At 35.1% G+C, this 15156-nt stretch overlaps 1 protein-coding gene across 1 annotated transcript in view; it reads right to left on the bottom strand.

The window, feature by feature from the left end:
- Window positions 1-14868, bottom strand: part of LOC133841764 (uncharacterized) — a 55608-nt gene extending 40740 nt beyond the window's left edge. Inside the window, exon 1 of the mRNA XM_062274476.1 lies at window positions 13894-14868. Coding sequence (XP_062130460.1) covers window positions 13894-14467 — 574 coding nt within the window. The 5' untranslated portion in view covers window positions 14468-14868. The remainder of the gene's footprint in view (window positions 1-13893) is intronic.
- Window positions 14869-15156: the final 288 nt, after the last annotated feature.

The raw sequence follows: 15156 nt of genomic DNA, 5'->3' as shown, positions 1-15156 counted from the left end.
AAGAAACTTGTGATACCGAAAATAAAGTGAAAAAAGAAAACGAAAACTTTCTGACCTTAACAATAATTTACACTTACGCAGCGGGAAAGTTAGCAGCGGTTCCCTTTGCCTCGTCCTCGTCCCTGGGCCGGGGACCAAAGTCGTTGCGGTCGGTTAACGCGACAATAAAAAACACTTTAAAAAATGTGCCCATTGTTGTTGGCCAAGAAACTTTTAATAAAAAACAGCAGCAGCAGCAGCTATCGCTGAGGGTTGTTGTTGTTGGTTGGGGGCTTGTGCCATAAAGTGAAAGTGCCCGAAACTTGGGCGTGGAAATTGCAATTTCTTCAGCTGCTGCTGCTGCTGCTGCCTGACTTGGGTGAGGGTTGGGTGGGGTTGATGTGGGCAAAGAGGGCGTGGCGCATTGAGGCATAAATAACAGCAACATTATTCACACCAAGAACAACGCCTCGCCACCGATGCGCCCCTAAGAGACGCCCTGTTGTATGCTATGCTTTTTGTTTGGCTGCTAAGCAAACTCTAAACTGTCTCAAAACCAACTTGAGCGCAAGTTTGTCTGTCCAATAACAACAACACCAAAAGCAACAGCAACAGCAGCAACAACAACGACAGCAGCTTAGTCAACTTGACTTTGCTTGCTTCTTCGGTGGTTGCTAAATTTATTTGCTTTATTTACGCTTAGCCAAGTTTTTATTTTTACTTGCGAGTATATTTTTTAACGCTTTAGTGAATATTGCTCTCTCCTTCTTTCTCCCTCTCTGTCTGCTTCTACTTTTCTTTGCTCTTTCTTTTTTATTGGCCCAAAGTTTTGACGCATTTAAAATGCGACTCGAATGAATCCCTTGTTAATAGCCGAAAATTAGTTAAGCACATGTTAAAAAGAAAATCATTTTCAACAACATTTTAGCCCAAAAGTGAAAACGTGATTTTAAAATCAAGATTTTAAGAATTATTTAAATACTACAGAGATTTGACAGATGTTAAAGCCAAAATCATTTTCAACAACGTTTTCAGAAGATGTTTCAGTCGAAAGTAAAAATGTGATTTTACAATCAAGATAAGTTAAAGAAGTATTTAAATATAACATATTTCTACAGAGATTTTGATATTGTTGACATTACATGAAAAATTGACTTTAAAAACTAGTTTCGCTAATATTTAATTTATCAAATATTGTATGTCATTTGGTCAGTTTCTTTGAAGTTTCAGTTGTTTGTTGTTTGTTAGAAACACCTAATAGGATTTGACTCAATTTCACTTCCTTCCTTCCTGCAATTGATTGTAGAAAAACACCCCAAAGTTGTTAACAGATTCATTTGAAATGCATTGCACTGGGAGCAAGTTCCATTTAATGGCCAGCGGTTAATTTGGCATTCGAGAGTTCATCGTTTTGATGTCAATCTTTTCGTAGATCTCTCCATCTGTCTGTTTTATCAATCCATCTATCCAGAGCATATCATTCACAGTGATTGCAATGACTTTATCTTATTATACGCCTGATTGACCATAAAAATTGAACCACAACTTGGTCATAAAAATGAAAAGTTGTATAATTTTCACACAGCACTTTGATGTTGCCGCCTTCCGCCTTCCGCCTTCCTTCTGCCGCACGCTCGCTTCGTGTGGCGTCTCGAATGCCATTCGATTCTTACGCCATTAACTGGCGTAAAAATATTACCACTCCCTTGGGTGAAATGCACAGAAATTGTTCACTATCAAAACTTTAGCATTTCCCCTTCGCTGAATAATCTAGTCAGTCGCCTTGCTCGTTCTCATTTTCCCTGTCTGCCGGTTGCTCACAGCTTGTTAAGTTTTATTTTCATGTCTACGTTTTCGCCTTGCCACATAAAACTGCTTAATTAAATGAATTTTTGTTTTATAGCTTCATCGCAGTCACTCAAATTCTGCCTCAAGACATCGCTGAGCATAAGAGAATATAGAATACAAGGAAAATATTTATTCGGACGTGTCACGTAGCCGTTCAAGTTGCCTGCCAATATAAATATGACCCGCTTTCTGTCCAAAGTCCTTAATTATTGCGCCAAATTGTGGCAGACCGTCGCCAGCCGATTGATAAGAAAAGAAACACGCGTGTCCAGGCATAAACAAAGGCGAAGAAGGAGAAGAGCAAAGAAAATCAACTGATAAAAAAACGATAAAACAACAAAATATGAACGGAAATACTCTTTTCCAGTAATTAAATAAAGTATACTAGAGTAATAAAAAATTATGAAATAAGCAATCAATAAATCAAAATAAAATAACAATTAAAAAAAAAACAATTAAACAAAATTAAATAATTAAACTAACTAAGTAATAATGAAATGAAAACAGAAATAAAATTAATTACAATTTATGTAAAATAAAATATTATAAAATATAATTAAATTATTAAAATAGTAAAATAACATGAAAAAATAAAATAAAATAACATAATGCAAAAGAAGCTTCAATAATACTTAATTACATAAATAAAATGACGTAAAAAAACAAAGTAAAAAAAATAAAATGTAGGGAAAAAATAAATAAAATAATATACAGTAAAGTAAATCCATATTATGTATATACAATAAAAAAGAAAAAAATAAAGAAAAATAAAAAAGAAAAATTAAATAAAGTAAAATAAAATAGTGACAAAAAAGATAACATAAAAAAATAATAAATACTATAAAAATAGGAAAGTAAAGTAAAATAAAATCAAATTATATAAATTAAATTGATTTGAAATGAAGTGCATTGAAATAATATAAAATGAACTTAAAACGAATTTATATGTTAACATATATATACGGAAGACAGTTCATTCGAAGATTCTCTTACTCAGAGCAGCACATAAATATATTTAGAAAAGTTTGTGCAGCCGCACATGTCTTGTGTTAGAATGAACTGGATAAATGAGTTAGCAGCGTATTAGTTGGGAACAGAGAACAAACTTGATACAAAAGTTGTAATACCTTACTTAGGTATTCCGTTTGCTAAAGGTCGAAATAAGCAGGAATTGTGCTGTAATTTGTAGACATTTTTCATAGAGCAGCCACGGGGTAAAAGCGAAACCAAAACCAAAGCTGGAGAGCACAGACAAACTGCACAGACAGCCAGCAGTCATAGCACCACCCTGGCAACGACAGTAATGTATACACACACACACTCACACCCACACACACCACGCAACCACATACAGACAATCAGCGCACATTACGCAGACACAGACACAGACACAGACAAAGTTTTGTGCGTTCCCGGGCGAAGGCAACACGCATGTTGTCTGCGCCTTGTCTGCCTCTTAATGGAGAGTTGCACGAGAAGCACGAGCGGAGACAACTGGGGGAAGTGAGCAGGAAGACAACGATGAAGAAGAAGAAGAACACACCCACGCACACACACACACACACATACATACACATTACGCACCCACCTGGCAAAGATTTATGTAGTCCAAAAGGTGTACGCGTCTTAAAGCAATGAGCGTAAATTTATATGCCAAGCAGAGACAAAGGAAACCAAGAGAGAAGGGAAAGCAAAAGGGAAAGGGCTTTCTTCTTTGTGGTCAGCATAATTAGGCTGCCATTAGCAGCCATGCAACTTTTGGTCCAGACATTTTTGCTGCATAACTCAAAAAGCCGACTCGAAGATTTTCCACATTTTCCCTTCATTTTTTTCTTTTTTGAGTTCTTCTCTGCCATGCGGTCACAAGTTTTGGGGTCATAAATTGCCACAAAAAGGGTTTCGCCTTTCGGATTGGGTTACATTTGTTTTGCGGTATGCAAATGCATTATTAATGAGCGTTTTGTATCTCATGATTTATGTGCGACACTTAATTAGGATCTGTTTGAATTGTGTTGCCTAATTTCAGGCGCTAGCACTTATTTGGCATATCACATATAAATCAAGAGACCAGCATAACCTATATATAAAAATCAATATAAATAGAACAATGCATATGACAGCTGATAGTATATAGAATCACAATGTCCTCATAAGCGGAAAACCATGACTTCATTTTTTTTGTGTTGCATGCCATAAATTTTGCAATTAAAATTGTCCAATAACTTCTTAAAAACTTTCTACACAAATGGGGTATTTTAGTCATTATTTAATTTATAGTTAAGTGTAGAGTGAATGTCACTTAACCATTTTTGCCATTCCTCAGTAAAGTAAATGCAAATAACTTTTATCAAAACTACGTGGTATCGTGGTATTTTAGCTGGCATTGCCGTGACTAGTTGCATTTTTTCCAACTGCACTTAAAGCGCTGTAAAAAACATTATGGATTTATTGGAAGCAAAAAAAAAATTTATCATACGACAATTATTTTGGCATATTAATTGTCACATGACAACAAAACAATTTTTATATTTATAGTTTTATTTAACGTTTCAGCTTTATATTCTTAAATTATATCTGTAATATTTTAAGCTATAACTACAAAGAGAATGTTTTTTAAAGAATTAATAATAACTGCGACTTTAAATGGATAATTAAGGTGCTCCTAGATTTTATACTAAATTTGCATATTACAATTAAAAAAATTCTTATCACAAGATTGAAATCTTGTCCCAAGATTAATCGTTTTGAAATAACAAAAACATTTTTTAAACTCTCAAATTCAATAATTTTATTCTTGTTTTTTAAAGACGAATTTTAAATGTTTTATTTTCCTTCCTTTAAAATTATACTAACTTAGTTATATTAACTTAGTTTAGTAAGGAGAAATGGTAAATCATTGTGTCATGTAGTCGTTGGTCATGGGTTCAAACTCTAATCGGACTCGTATTTAAAATAATGGAAAAGTGTCACATTAGAAATAAAACTAAATATGTATACGAAAAAGCACAGAAATCGATACTTTTAGTTTATTTTAAACAATCTATATTTTCGGACGTTTAATTTTGATTTAAGATTTTATCTTCTTGGTTCACTTTGGTGATTCTATTTCTATTTCTATTGTTGAAACAAGATTATAATCATGAAATTTAAGATTTGGCAATCTAGAATTTTAGTAGAAATGTGATCTTGATTTAAGTATAAACATTCTTGGTTAAACTTTGACATTATATAATCATAATTCAAGATAATAATAATAATACTAACTTTAGCATCCTTTTTTTCTGTGTAGACTCGAATGAAGAACTTGAAAAGCATTCGATTATAATTCATATCATTTAAATTCCGTTATTCAATTAATGCAATTGCAAATATTGAGAACATTCTCTAATCATTAATGCACAATGAGCGCATCAATTGAATGCAAATTTAATATTTAATTAAATTTAAATCATGTATGTAGATAATGTTCTCACATTACAAGGATTGTTGTTGTTGTTGTTATTTTTATTTTTTTGTTGTGTTGTGTTGTGTTGTGTTGGATGAAAGCAGCTTACGGAAACAAATTGCGCAATTTATTTGTAATTAGCGCAGCTAATTTATGCCAATTTGTGCGGTTGTTTTTAAACCTTTAAGCATACGTTGTTAAATCAGCGAATAAAAATTTAATTAATTAAAAATGCCACTCTCATTGCTGCATTAAGTCACCACGAATAAATAATCCTCTTACAGATTATATTCCACGAAATGTTCAAGGCAATCGCTAATACTTCGAGTAATGTTAGAGTACAGAAATAATGTTTTAATAAATGGCAATTTGAAAGTGCTTTAAAGCAACGAATACAAAAATAATATGTGTGCATCACGCAGGCATAAATTAGATTAATTTTGGATGCGGCTGGTAACCCTGGCGCAGCCAGTGTTGTATCAGCAACTGACAGTATATCAAATTTCATTCATTAATTTCCATTTGGCAATGCCACGCCTGTCTGCACCGCCCACCCAGTCTCAACTATATGCTTCTCTTTCCCTGCGACTTGTCTTTGACTATCCATCAGAGTGTTTGTGGGGACAATGGAGGGGGGAGGAGGGAGGCTTGGCAACCCCGAGGGTCCTTGGCAGGCAGCGTGTAATTCAAAACCTGAGCGCTGTTTGCTGTTGTCTGTTGTCTGCTGTCTGTTTTGTGTTTTGTGTTCTGTTGCCTAATCATGTATGAATGAATAATGACACGAATTTGACAAAGCACAAAATGTATAGAAAGAGATGGAGCTAGCGGGAGCGAGACAGGACATAAAGGACATGCAGCCCAAAAATGTATTCATGCAAGTAAATGCGCACAAAATAGAAAAGAAAGAAAAACAGACAGGCCAAGAAAAAACAAATTTGTTTGCCAGCCGGCAGTCCGCTGTGATTTACCACGACGACAAGTAAAAAATGCGAACATGGCTCATTTTACAGCGGAAACTGTAGACTTTCCCTCCCTGGCCACAACTTGAATACGGGGCGTGGCACTTTCGTAAGCCAACACTAACACCAACAGCGAGACAAGACACATCAAAGCCACGGCTTGCTTTTAATTAGAACACTTTAGGAGCTAGCGTCAACTAAGTAGCTGCAAGTGGCCGGAAATGTAATAACTCTCCTCTGCTCCTCCCCTTTCTCCACCCTGACTATCCATACCTTTCGCTGAAAGCCAAGACTGCTTCCATAAAAAAAAAAAAAACAAAATAAAATTTACATTTATTATTAATGTACTCCAACTGCAGCAACAGAGACTCGCTTGCCCCAAGATGTGTGCTACGAGAGACTCCTGTGAATACGCACAAAGTTGGTATGGTAGCATTATGAATTTGTAATGATGCTTGTAATGTACACACACACACGCATAGACACACATACACACACACACATAGTCGCAGACAATCTGCAGATAGTCAACGTAATCAGCATGACGAAATAAATTCATTTTTCTTATTGTCTGTTCTCAACTTTAATATTAAGCTTTGCATCTTTAATCATTTACAACAACCTGCGTTTCCTTGCAAGTTCCGTCTGCAGTTTCCATATTTAATGAAGAGAACTCTATTAATGTTATATACACAAGAAATTCTTGCCTCTGCTTGAAAACATCTTTGCATTTTCACAATACAAAACATTCCTAAAGATTAAATTTCAATCACAAAGATTGAGTTTCTTAGGAATACTGAATAAGAATGAGCCAATAGAGCACGAAATTCTTAGAACTTATAAATAAACCATATAAAAGACTTCATTATAGGTCCCAAAAAAAATTGTACCAAGTTTACAGTTTACTAATTGTTGATTGAATATAATTTTATCCTGCTTTAATATTTTAAAGGTATAAATCTTTTTTTTTTAATACAAATTTAAAAAGAAACAATTGATTGAAGGAAATTTTAATTCCATTTGATACAACTCAAACTCAAACTTTATTTTAAAATTAAATTTTTGAGTTCAAGATTTATTTACTCAAAAGAAACATTCAAATTTCTGTATTTGAATACAGCTCACTCTTACTTTACAATACAATACAAACTACAATAATGAGTTTCGGGTTATTTCCGATGTGGTTCTAGAGCATTTCCTAGTCTAGAACTCTCAACAACATTATTCTCGCATTTTTTCTGTTGTACTTTCCATTTGAATTGCTGCTAGACAAGCTTATGATTTCGTCTTTGTCTGCGTCAGTTTTTGCAGCGTGCGAAAAAAATGCCAAACACTTAAAGTTTGTCAAGAAGAATGTAAAATGGAAAAGTTTTGGCTGCGTCACAGCCAAGAGCAAGAAAAAAAGGTGCAATGACATGGCAAGCAGACAGCCCAAGGATCGAGTGTGCGCGTATGAATGTCCTTTGGGGGTGCATAATATATTCTCCATATATAGTACGCATACAGACAGACAGACAGACAGACAGACGGGAGGAGCATTAGGCACAGAGATCATGTTATATTTATGTAGCATACATTTGTGTGTTGGCAAAAAGCTTTTTATAATTCATTTGCCAAGAGCAATGAGAAATTTGGCATTTCATTTGCACAGCAAGCACAATAAGAGGCTGTTCTTGTTTGTACTTGTTGTTGCTGTTGTTGTTGCTGTAACTGTGCTGTGGTGGCTGAAACAATAAAACATGAGGCGTGAAAATGCCAGAGGCTCAGCATTTAACACCAACTACAAGTACAACAGAGAACACACGCACATCCCAGCGGCCAAGTCAAATAGTATAATTGCCTGGCACGCAGGCAATTAACGTTCGCTTGGCTGCAGCAGTAGAGAGGGACGGGGATGAAGATGGGTAGAGGGGAGCAGAGAGAGTGCGACAAACACATTGAACATGGGCCAAGTTCGATTCAATGGCCACTTGATATTTGTGTTTACTTAGTTGCGGTTGTTTTCCATTCCCTGCTTTTGCTTTTGCTTTTACTTATTCGCCAACTATTAATTTACAATACGAGAGGAAGAAGAACTAACCCAAAACCACGAGAAACTTTTATTGATTTCAAATCAAAACTGCGGCACAAGCCAAGCGAAGGGGGAAGAAGAAGGCGGACGGTTGGTCAATTTGAAATGCAATTGCAAGCGGCAACATTTCATTTTGCAACAGAGTCAAGGATATGCCAGCCTGTATCCTGGCAAAGCACTTGAGAATTGAGAAACAAAAAGCTTGGCAAGCAATAAAAATGGCAAAAATTTATTTTCGCAAAAACTTGTGCGCGCAAAAGAGCTAAACAAAAAGTGTTGAATGCCCCATGCTGAAAACTATGCAGCACAAAAACACAGCAAATAACCCCAAAACACAACAGCATCCGAAAAGTGGGGGAGTGCGCCTTTGAAAGGCCTTAGACTACGGAGAGATACCCTAGATTGAAGATTCCATCATCAAGTTAGAAGTAGATATTTGCATAGAAATATCCCCTTTAATATTTAACTCGTCAACATACACTTATGTTAGCATCCTTTTACATTTATCTTAACAGTACTTAATTCTACATATGCTAAAGTTATGTTAATGTTACAATAACGCTAACATTGTCACACTATGTATTATGAATTCAGCACTATCAGCCTGTTACAATATGTTATGTTCTTACTTACTTCTAGTAGAAATAAGATTCTAAGTTGCTCACAACAAATTAATGCTGTCCACTATATGAGAATGTCAAGCACCACAAATAATAAATAGAACTAAGTAGAAATAGAATAAGGTAAATAACATTGTAATAATAAATATTGTAGAATTTCACAACACAAAATCATTGACTTCATTTTGAAATTTCACAAAAATTTTCAAATTTATAATTTGGAGACTTCTAACTATTTTTTATTTCGTTATACTTTAGTGCTCACCCAAAATTTGCTATTTTTTTTTTTTACTTAAAAATAATAAATATTAACCTACAACCAATATTAATTATTTTTGAGCCAAGTAACAAAGAATGTGTTCTTTATAATAGTTGAAAAACTAATAATACACAGATTACAACGTTGCTTAAGAGCCACTTCGGTTTTTCAATAGATAATATTTTATCATTTTATTTTTGTCCACCAATTGTTATTTGAAAATATGCTTTGATATGCCTATTCTAAACATTATCATGAAAACGTGCTTCGCCAAGAATATTGGTGTTGAAATTTTAGAAAGCTTAAGTGAAAATCTGTTGTATTTTGATACAACTGAACAGCTTTATTTAGGGAAAGAGATCTTGCTAAAATTAGCATCAGATTATGCATGCAATAATCTGATGATAAATAAATAAAACTTATAAACATTTTTGTGTGACTTCGCACCTCAATTGTTACTTTATGTTTGGTCTCTTTATCCGATCACCTGCATCGCAATATACTCACCATTTGCATTGTAATGCTTATCGACTCCATTGGCATTCATTAGCAGTACAGAGTATGAGAAAATATGTCAGTGGAAATGCAATTGGCGCAGCTCTGCGTGGGGATCGGGATCAGTGTCTAGTTGCACACTCATCGGGTCATGTCGTTCATGTTGTTCATGGTGGAAAGCAAAAACTTTATTTCGCTTTCAATTTGCGATAAAAACCGGCAGCAGCAAGTTGGCCAAATGGCGACAACAGTCGCCAGAGCCGCGCCAATGTCCACAAATTAAATTTAACAACTCTGGACGAGGGCATTTGGGGGAGAAACTGAGAAACTGAGAAATGGAGAAGCAGAGAAACAGAGAGAAAGAGAGCTCCTACGATTCTCCTCTGGGGGCTGCCTTTGACTTGGCACAAAAGACAAGAAATGCATTTGCTGTCGCTGCTTGTTTTGAACATTCATAATAAATTTCTATCCTCACGCCCCAGACCCAGATAATGTTTATAACCCACGCCAAATCCTACTATATTCTCAGCCTTCGGTCTTCGCCCCGAAGTTTGCAGTTTTGCAGTGCAAAAACAAATTTGAGGCAGGACACTTTTTTGCTCCCGTTGCCAGCTCATTGCTCGCCAGTTGAATTGTAACGGATGCTGAAGCTGCGCACTGAACTTTATATATAAACAGGATATGACAGGCAGGAAGCTATACCCTGCCCCTTAGCCCCACTGCTCCCGAAGTGATGCGCTAAGCTTCCTCTTTTGCCTCGCTTTTTGCTTTTGTAGTCTGCATTTTAATGCCAGCTGCCGGCTCCGGTTGGACTATCTTAAGTTGCCTCTGGCTTAACTAAATGCCGCTCTAGGGCCGACAGCAACAGCAACTCAACGGAGGTGGCAACGGCAACTGCAACTGCAACTGCAACGGCAAAAACTCTTCATTTCTCTAAATATTTGATGTTCTATGAAATGCAGTGTTCTAAATAAACACTCAGTACAATGCAGAAACAAGTGCATTTATCACAGCAAAAAATTATGGAGAACTGTATGGGTAATTCAACGATTTTTTGTTTTATTTATCATTGAATGTTTTTCTTCTCTTATTGTGTTCTATATTTCAATATGTTCAAAGATTGAGAAATTCCATAAGACTTGTGAGTCAGACTAAAGATGTTATCTGTTATAAACAAGCAATACAAAAAGACATAAATCGACATAATCACAACAACTCAATAAAAGTGAAATGCAACGTAATAAATTAATAAATAGCAATAGAAAATAATGAATAAACAATAATAATAATAAACGAAACAAGAAAACTAAAATATGTATGACATTATTTCTTCTTTCTTAATAATCTATTCTTTCTCGAAAATTTAAAAAATGTATTTTTATTTGTAAGAACTGATATCTATTGTAAACAAACAAATTCAAAAAGTCATAAATCAACAAAGGCACAACTTAAGAAAACTGAGATTAAAAGATAAAGTAATGAACGCAGAAATAAGTAAATTTATTTGAGCAAAAACATGGTAAAGTGTACAAAAGTATCATATAAGTTTAAAAATCTCCACTTTATTTAACATATTACCTAAATTTGTCTATATACTTTTGACAATCCAAATAAAATTCTTGTTTGTGAAATAGATTTTTAAGTCGAATAAGAATTGTAGTCTGTTGTAAAAAAGTAATATGGAGAGATTTAAATCAACATAAACACAACAACTTAATAGAGTGAAATGAAACATAACTAAGTGAATAGGCACATAATTTAGTGGAGAAATAAGTGCGTTTATCACACCAAAAATATGTGGAAAGTATATGAAATGGTTTAAAATTTTTATTTTTTATTTATTATCAAAACGTAAGTTATTATTTCTCTTCCATAATACTTGTTTAAGTATTTCAGTATCCTACAAATTTATTTTGCTTTGTAAGTCAGAAAACGAGTTGTTATCTATAGGAAACAAAACAACTTTAAAAGACATAAATCAACATACCTTAAGAAAAATTAGATTTAACTTGATAAATAAATGAAACAATGGTTGCAGAAATGAGTTTATCACAACAAAATATTAAAATGCAATATCAGTTTACAATTTTTTTTATTTGTTACAAAAATAGATCAAATTTTGGTAAATAAATTTCTGAATATCTTAAAAAATCCTATGTGTGAAGTAGATTTGTAAGGCGAATAAGAGTTGTTGTCTGTTGTAAACAAGCAACTTAAAAAGAAATAAATCAACATAAGCACAACAACTTAATAAAAGTGAGATGAAAAGAAATAAAATTTTATTTGTCGTTACACCACTGTGAAGAAATTACTTTACTGCGACTTAAAATATTATTGTGCTATAGTTGACAAACGAATCAAAGTGCTTAAATTTCAAATTGAACTGTAAAATTTATTGCCAAAGTAAATTTAATATATATTCCGAATAAGATTCTCATTAAATAGAATATACTCGAGTATACTTTATCGATAGTTATAGCCTGCTGTTTGCCATGGACTGTAAATCTGTGGATGACACTAGCACGAGTTGTGCATAAATCACGCATACGCAATGTGCTCCAACAGCATGTACCATAAATAACAAAGACGACACAATATATAAATTGAGGATGAAGCGGAAAATAAAAACTACAAACTACAAACAGTGTGAAGTATGGGACACAACTGCATTGGAGAATATCATGAAATAATTTAGTTAATAAGTGTGCACTTTAGATAACAGCAAATATTGGAATTGTGAAATAAAGAAGCAGCTTCCGGGTTGTGTATCGACAGCAATTCGGCGATTATAAAGTGGCTGAGTAACTGAATAATCCAAAATATAATAAATAAACAAGCGCAGTGTTTGGGTTTCAGATTTCTAAAACTCTCGAGTGCAGCAGCGCAAGAATCAAAACATCAAAAGTTGTGTAGGGCTGAACAACAACAGAAATAGGAGCATCAGCAGCAGAAGCAACAACAAACCGAATACCAATAACAACAAGAACAACATAAAAGCGGGGCAACAACTTTATCCAATTTCTTGTATTTTTTGCGCTGAGTCGAGCATATAGCGCATAAGCACGTACAAATCGCATTTCTTAGGCGCTCCTTTGGCGCTGGCCTTATCCTTTTTTATGTTCGCCTGAAAGTATGCTACGGCAAAAGGCAACGCTTGTTTGGCTGTCAGATTTACTTGTCTTGCGTGTGTATATGTCTACGAGTATGTGTGTGTTTGAGTTCGTGTTTGTGTATGTGTGTGTTATAAATTGACAGCTAAATCTGCAAAAACATGATAAGACAAGCGACATGCCAATGCGGCCAAGGATTCCAAGGATTCCCTCTGCCATCGACAACCCACTTCCCATAGTATCTTGTATCTTTGTGTTTTATATCTGTATCTCATCTATTTGGGCTTGGCCTCTATTTCTATTTAACTCAATAACAACAACAACAACAACAACGAGAACAACAACAGCAACAGCATCAACAACGAAATGCGAAATTGCTTTTCGATTTATTTTTATATGTCTGCCAAGTTGCGAGCATTGTGACAAATTAGTGCTTAGCTTTTTTGTTATTGTTTGTCTGTTGTTGAAGTTTTTGTTATTGCCCCAGTTGTTGTTGCTGTTGCTGTTGTCTTCGCTGAGCTGGCACAATTTATACGATTTAATCAACATTTAAGTAAGAACACGAACATAAATTTAATTGAACAAATTTTACTGCTTTCACGTACCCTTTTCTTACTTATTCTATGAAATTGTTCTCAAAATCAATATGAGACATTTATTTGGACAATAATTAATTTTGCATTAATTTTTTTTTATAATCCCGCAGAGATTTGTTTTTTGCTTAAATGATTCATTTTGATTTCAAATTGAAACGGAAGTGTTTTGAAAAAATGTTGAAAACAAATCAAACAAATCTTTATAAATAAAATATAAATTTATAAAATTTTAATTTACACTATTAAGCTGAGGCAACTTTGAATATTTCATCAATGCTTTAAATTCTTTTCGAAATATAAAAGCCAAATACAGTATTTATAACTAGTACAACATAAATAAGCCATTGTGTTTCCTGTATGTGTTATATTATGTGGTTGAGCAGCATTTCGCATGAAACCGAATTTATTCCTGTTTTCTTGCTTTCCTGTTTTTCCTTCTACTCCTTCCTCAATATAAGTTCAGTAAGCAGCTTAAAACATTTTACCAAACACACACATTCCTGGCACTCACCTAAGGTCTTGGTCCATTGGGCGGTGGGTCGCCAATCTGGATAGTGTTTGGGGAACAGTTCTCGGGTCCAATAGGTGTGCAAGACGACCTTATAGACGGCGAGACGATCGAGAGTGCAGCCGGTTAAGGGAGCTGGCTGTGTTGCAGCTGATGAAACCGGAACCGAAGCAGGTGCTTGGGGCGTGGTGAGCATGGGCGTTGCAGCATCTCCATTTGCATTTGCATTCACATCGGTGTAGTAGTAATTGCGATTCGAGGCGGCGCGATAATTGCCATTCACATTTACATTCACATTAGCATTCTCATTCGAATTGCCATTCACATTGGCAGTGTCAAAATTGATTAACTGTTGCTGCTCTTGTTGTTGTTGCTGCTGCTGTTGTTGTTGTTGTTGATTATCCACCGTGTAAGCATAGATAGCCGGATTTGATATGAAGGAGGCGCCATAGGAGCTGGCAGGCTGAGCGTCGACTGCGGCTACTGCCAGAGTTAGCAGCGTGCAGAGCGTAACTGCGAGCAGCTGGTCGTATTTGAGTTTCGTTTTCATTTCTCTTGATTTACATTTATTCTTCATACTAATTCTTTTGCTCTTACTTTTTTTTGTCAACTTTCGTCGTTTGTGTTGTATGCTGCCGGCCTGTGATATTTATAGATTTTGATTTGATTTGATATTCTCTTTTGCTTATTTTGTATTTATTTTTTGTTGGCAGTCGGTTTTACACATGCCGCCGCTTTACATTTGCCGCTGCTTAAAAATAAATGCACGCGCACACACACTCTCAATACACACTGTCACAACCGCACACACACGCACAGAAACGCGCGCGTGCTTATTTTTGGGTTCCTTTTTACTTTTATTTCTTTCTTTAATATTCACGTGGAAGCGGCGACGCGCGAGAGTCTAAAAAAGAGGAGCACACGGAAACGCGAGCGCTAAAACAAACCGTCGGCGTGCAAAGTTCGTTGCTTACTGAAAGTTGAGCGCATGTTGCGGCAGGCACAACGCCGAAACAGAGCAATAACAGCAGCATAACATTTTATGCAGCGAGAATGCGAGAGCAGAGTACTTACAAGAAGAGCCAGCGAGAGAGCAAGCGAGAGCGCATTGAATTGGTACATTTTTGTGCCCTGTGTTTGAGGAAATTCTTTCAATTTGGGCAGAAGGAAAAAAGCAGCCTGTTGAGCTTTGAACCGAGTTTAACTACTGTTACTGTTACTGTTTATATTCTTGCTGTTGTTGTTACAGTTGTTGTTAATCTGGTG

The sequence above is a fragment of the Drosophila sulfurigaster genome, chromosome 3, assembly GCF_023558435.1.
Source record: "Drosophila sulfurigaster albostrigata strain 15112-1811.04 chromosome 3, ASM2355843v2, whole genome shotgun sequence".
NCBI classification, from domain to species: Eukaryota; Metazoa; Arthropoda; class Insecta; order Diptera; family Drosophilidae; genus Drosophila; species Drosophila sulfurigaster.
The sequence above is the reverse complement of the archived record's forward strand: the minus strand, read 5'-3'. Positions and strand labels throughout refer to the sequence as shown.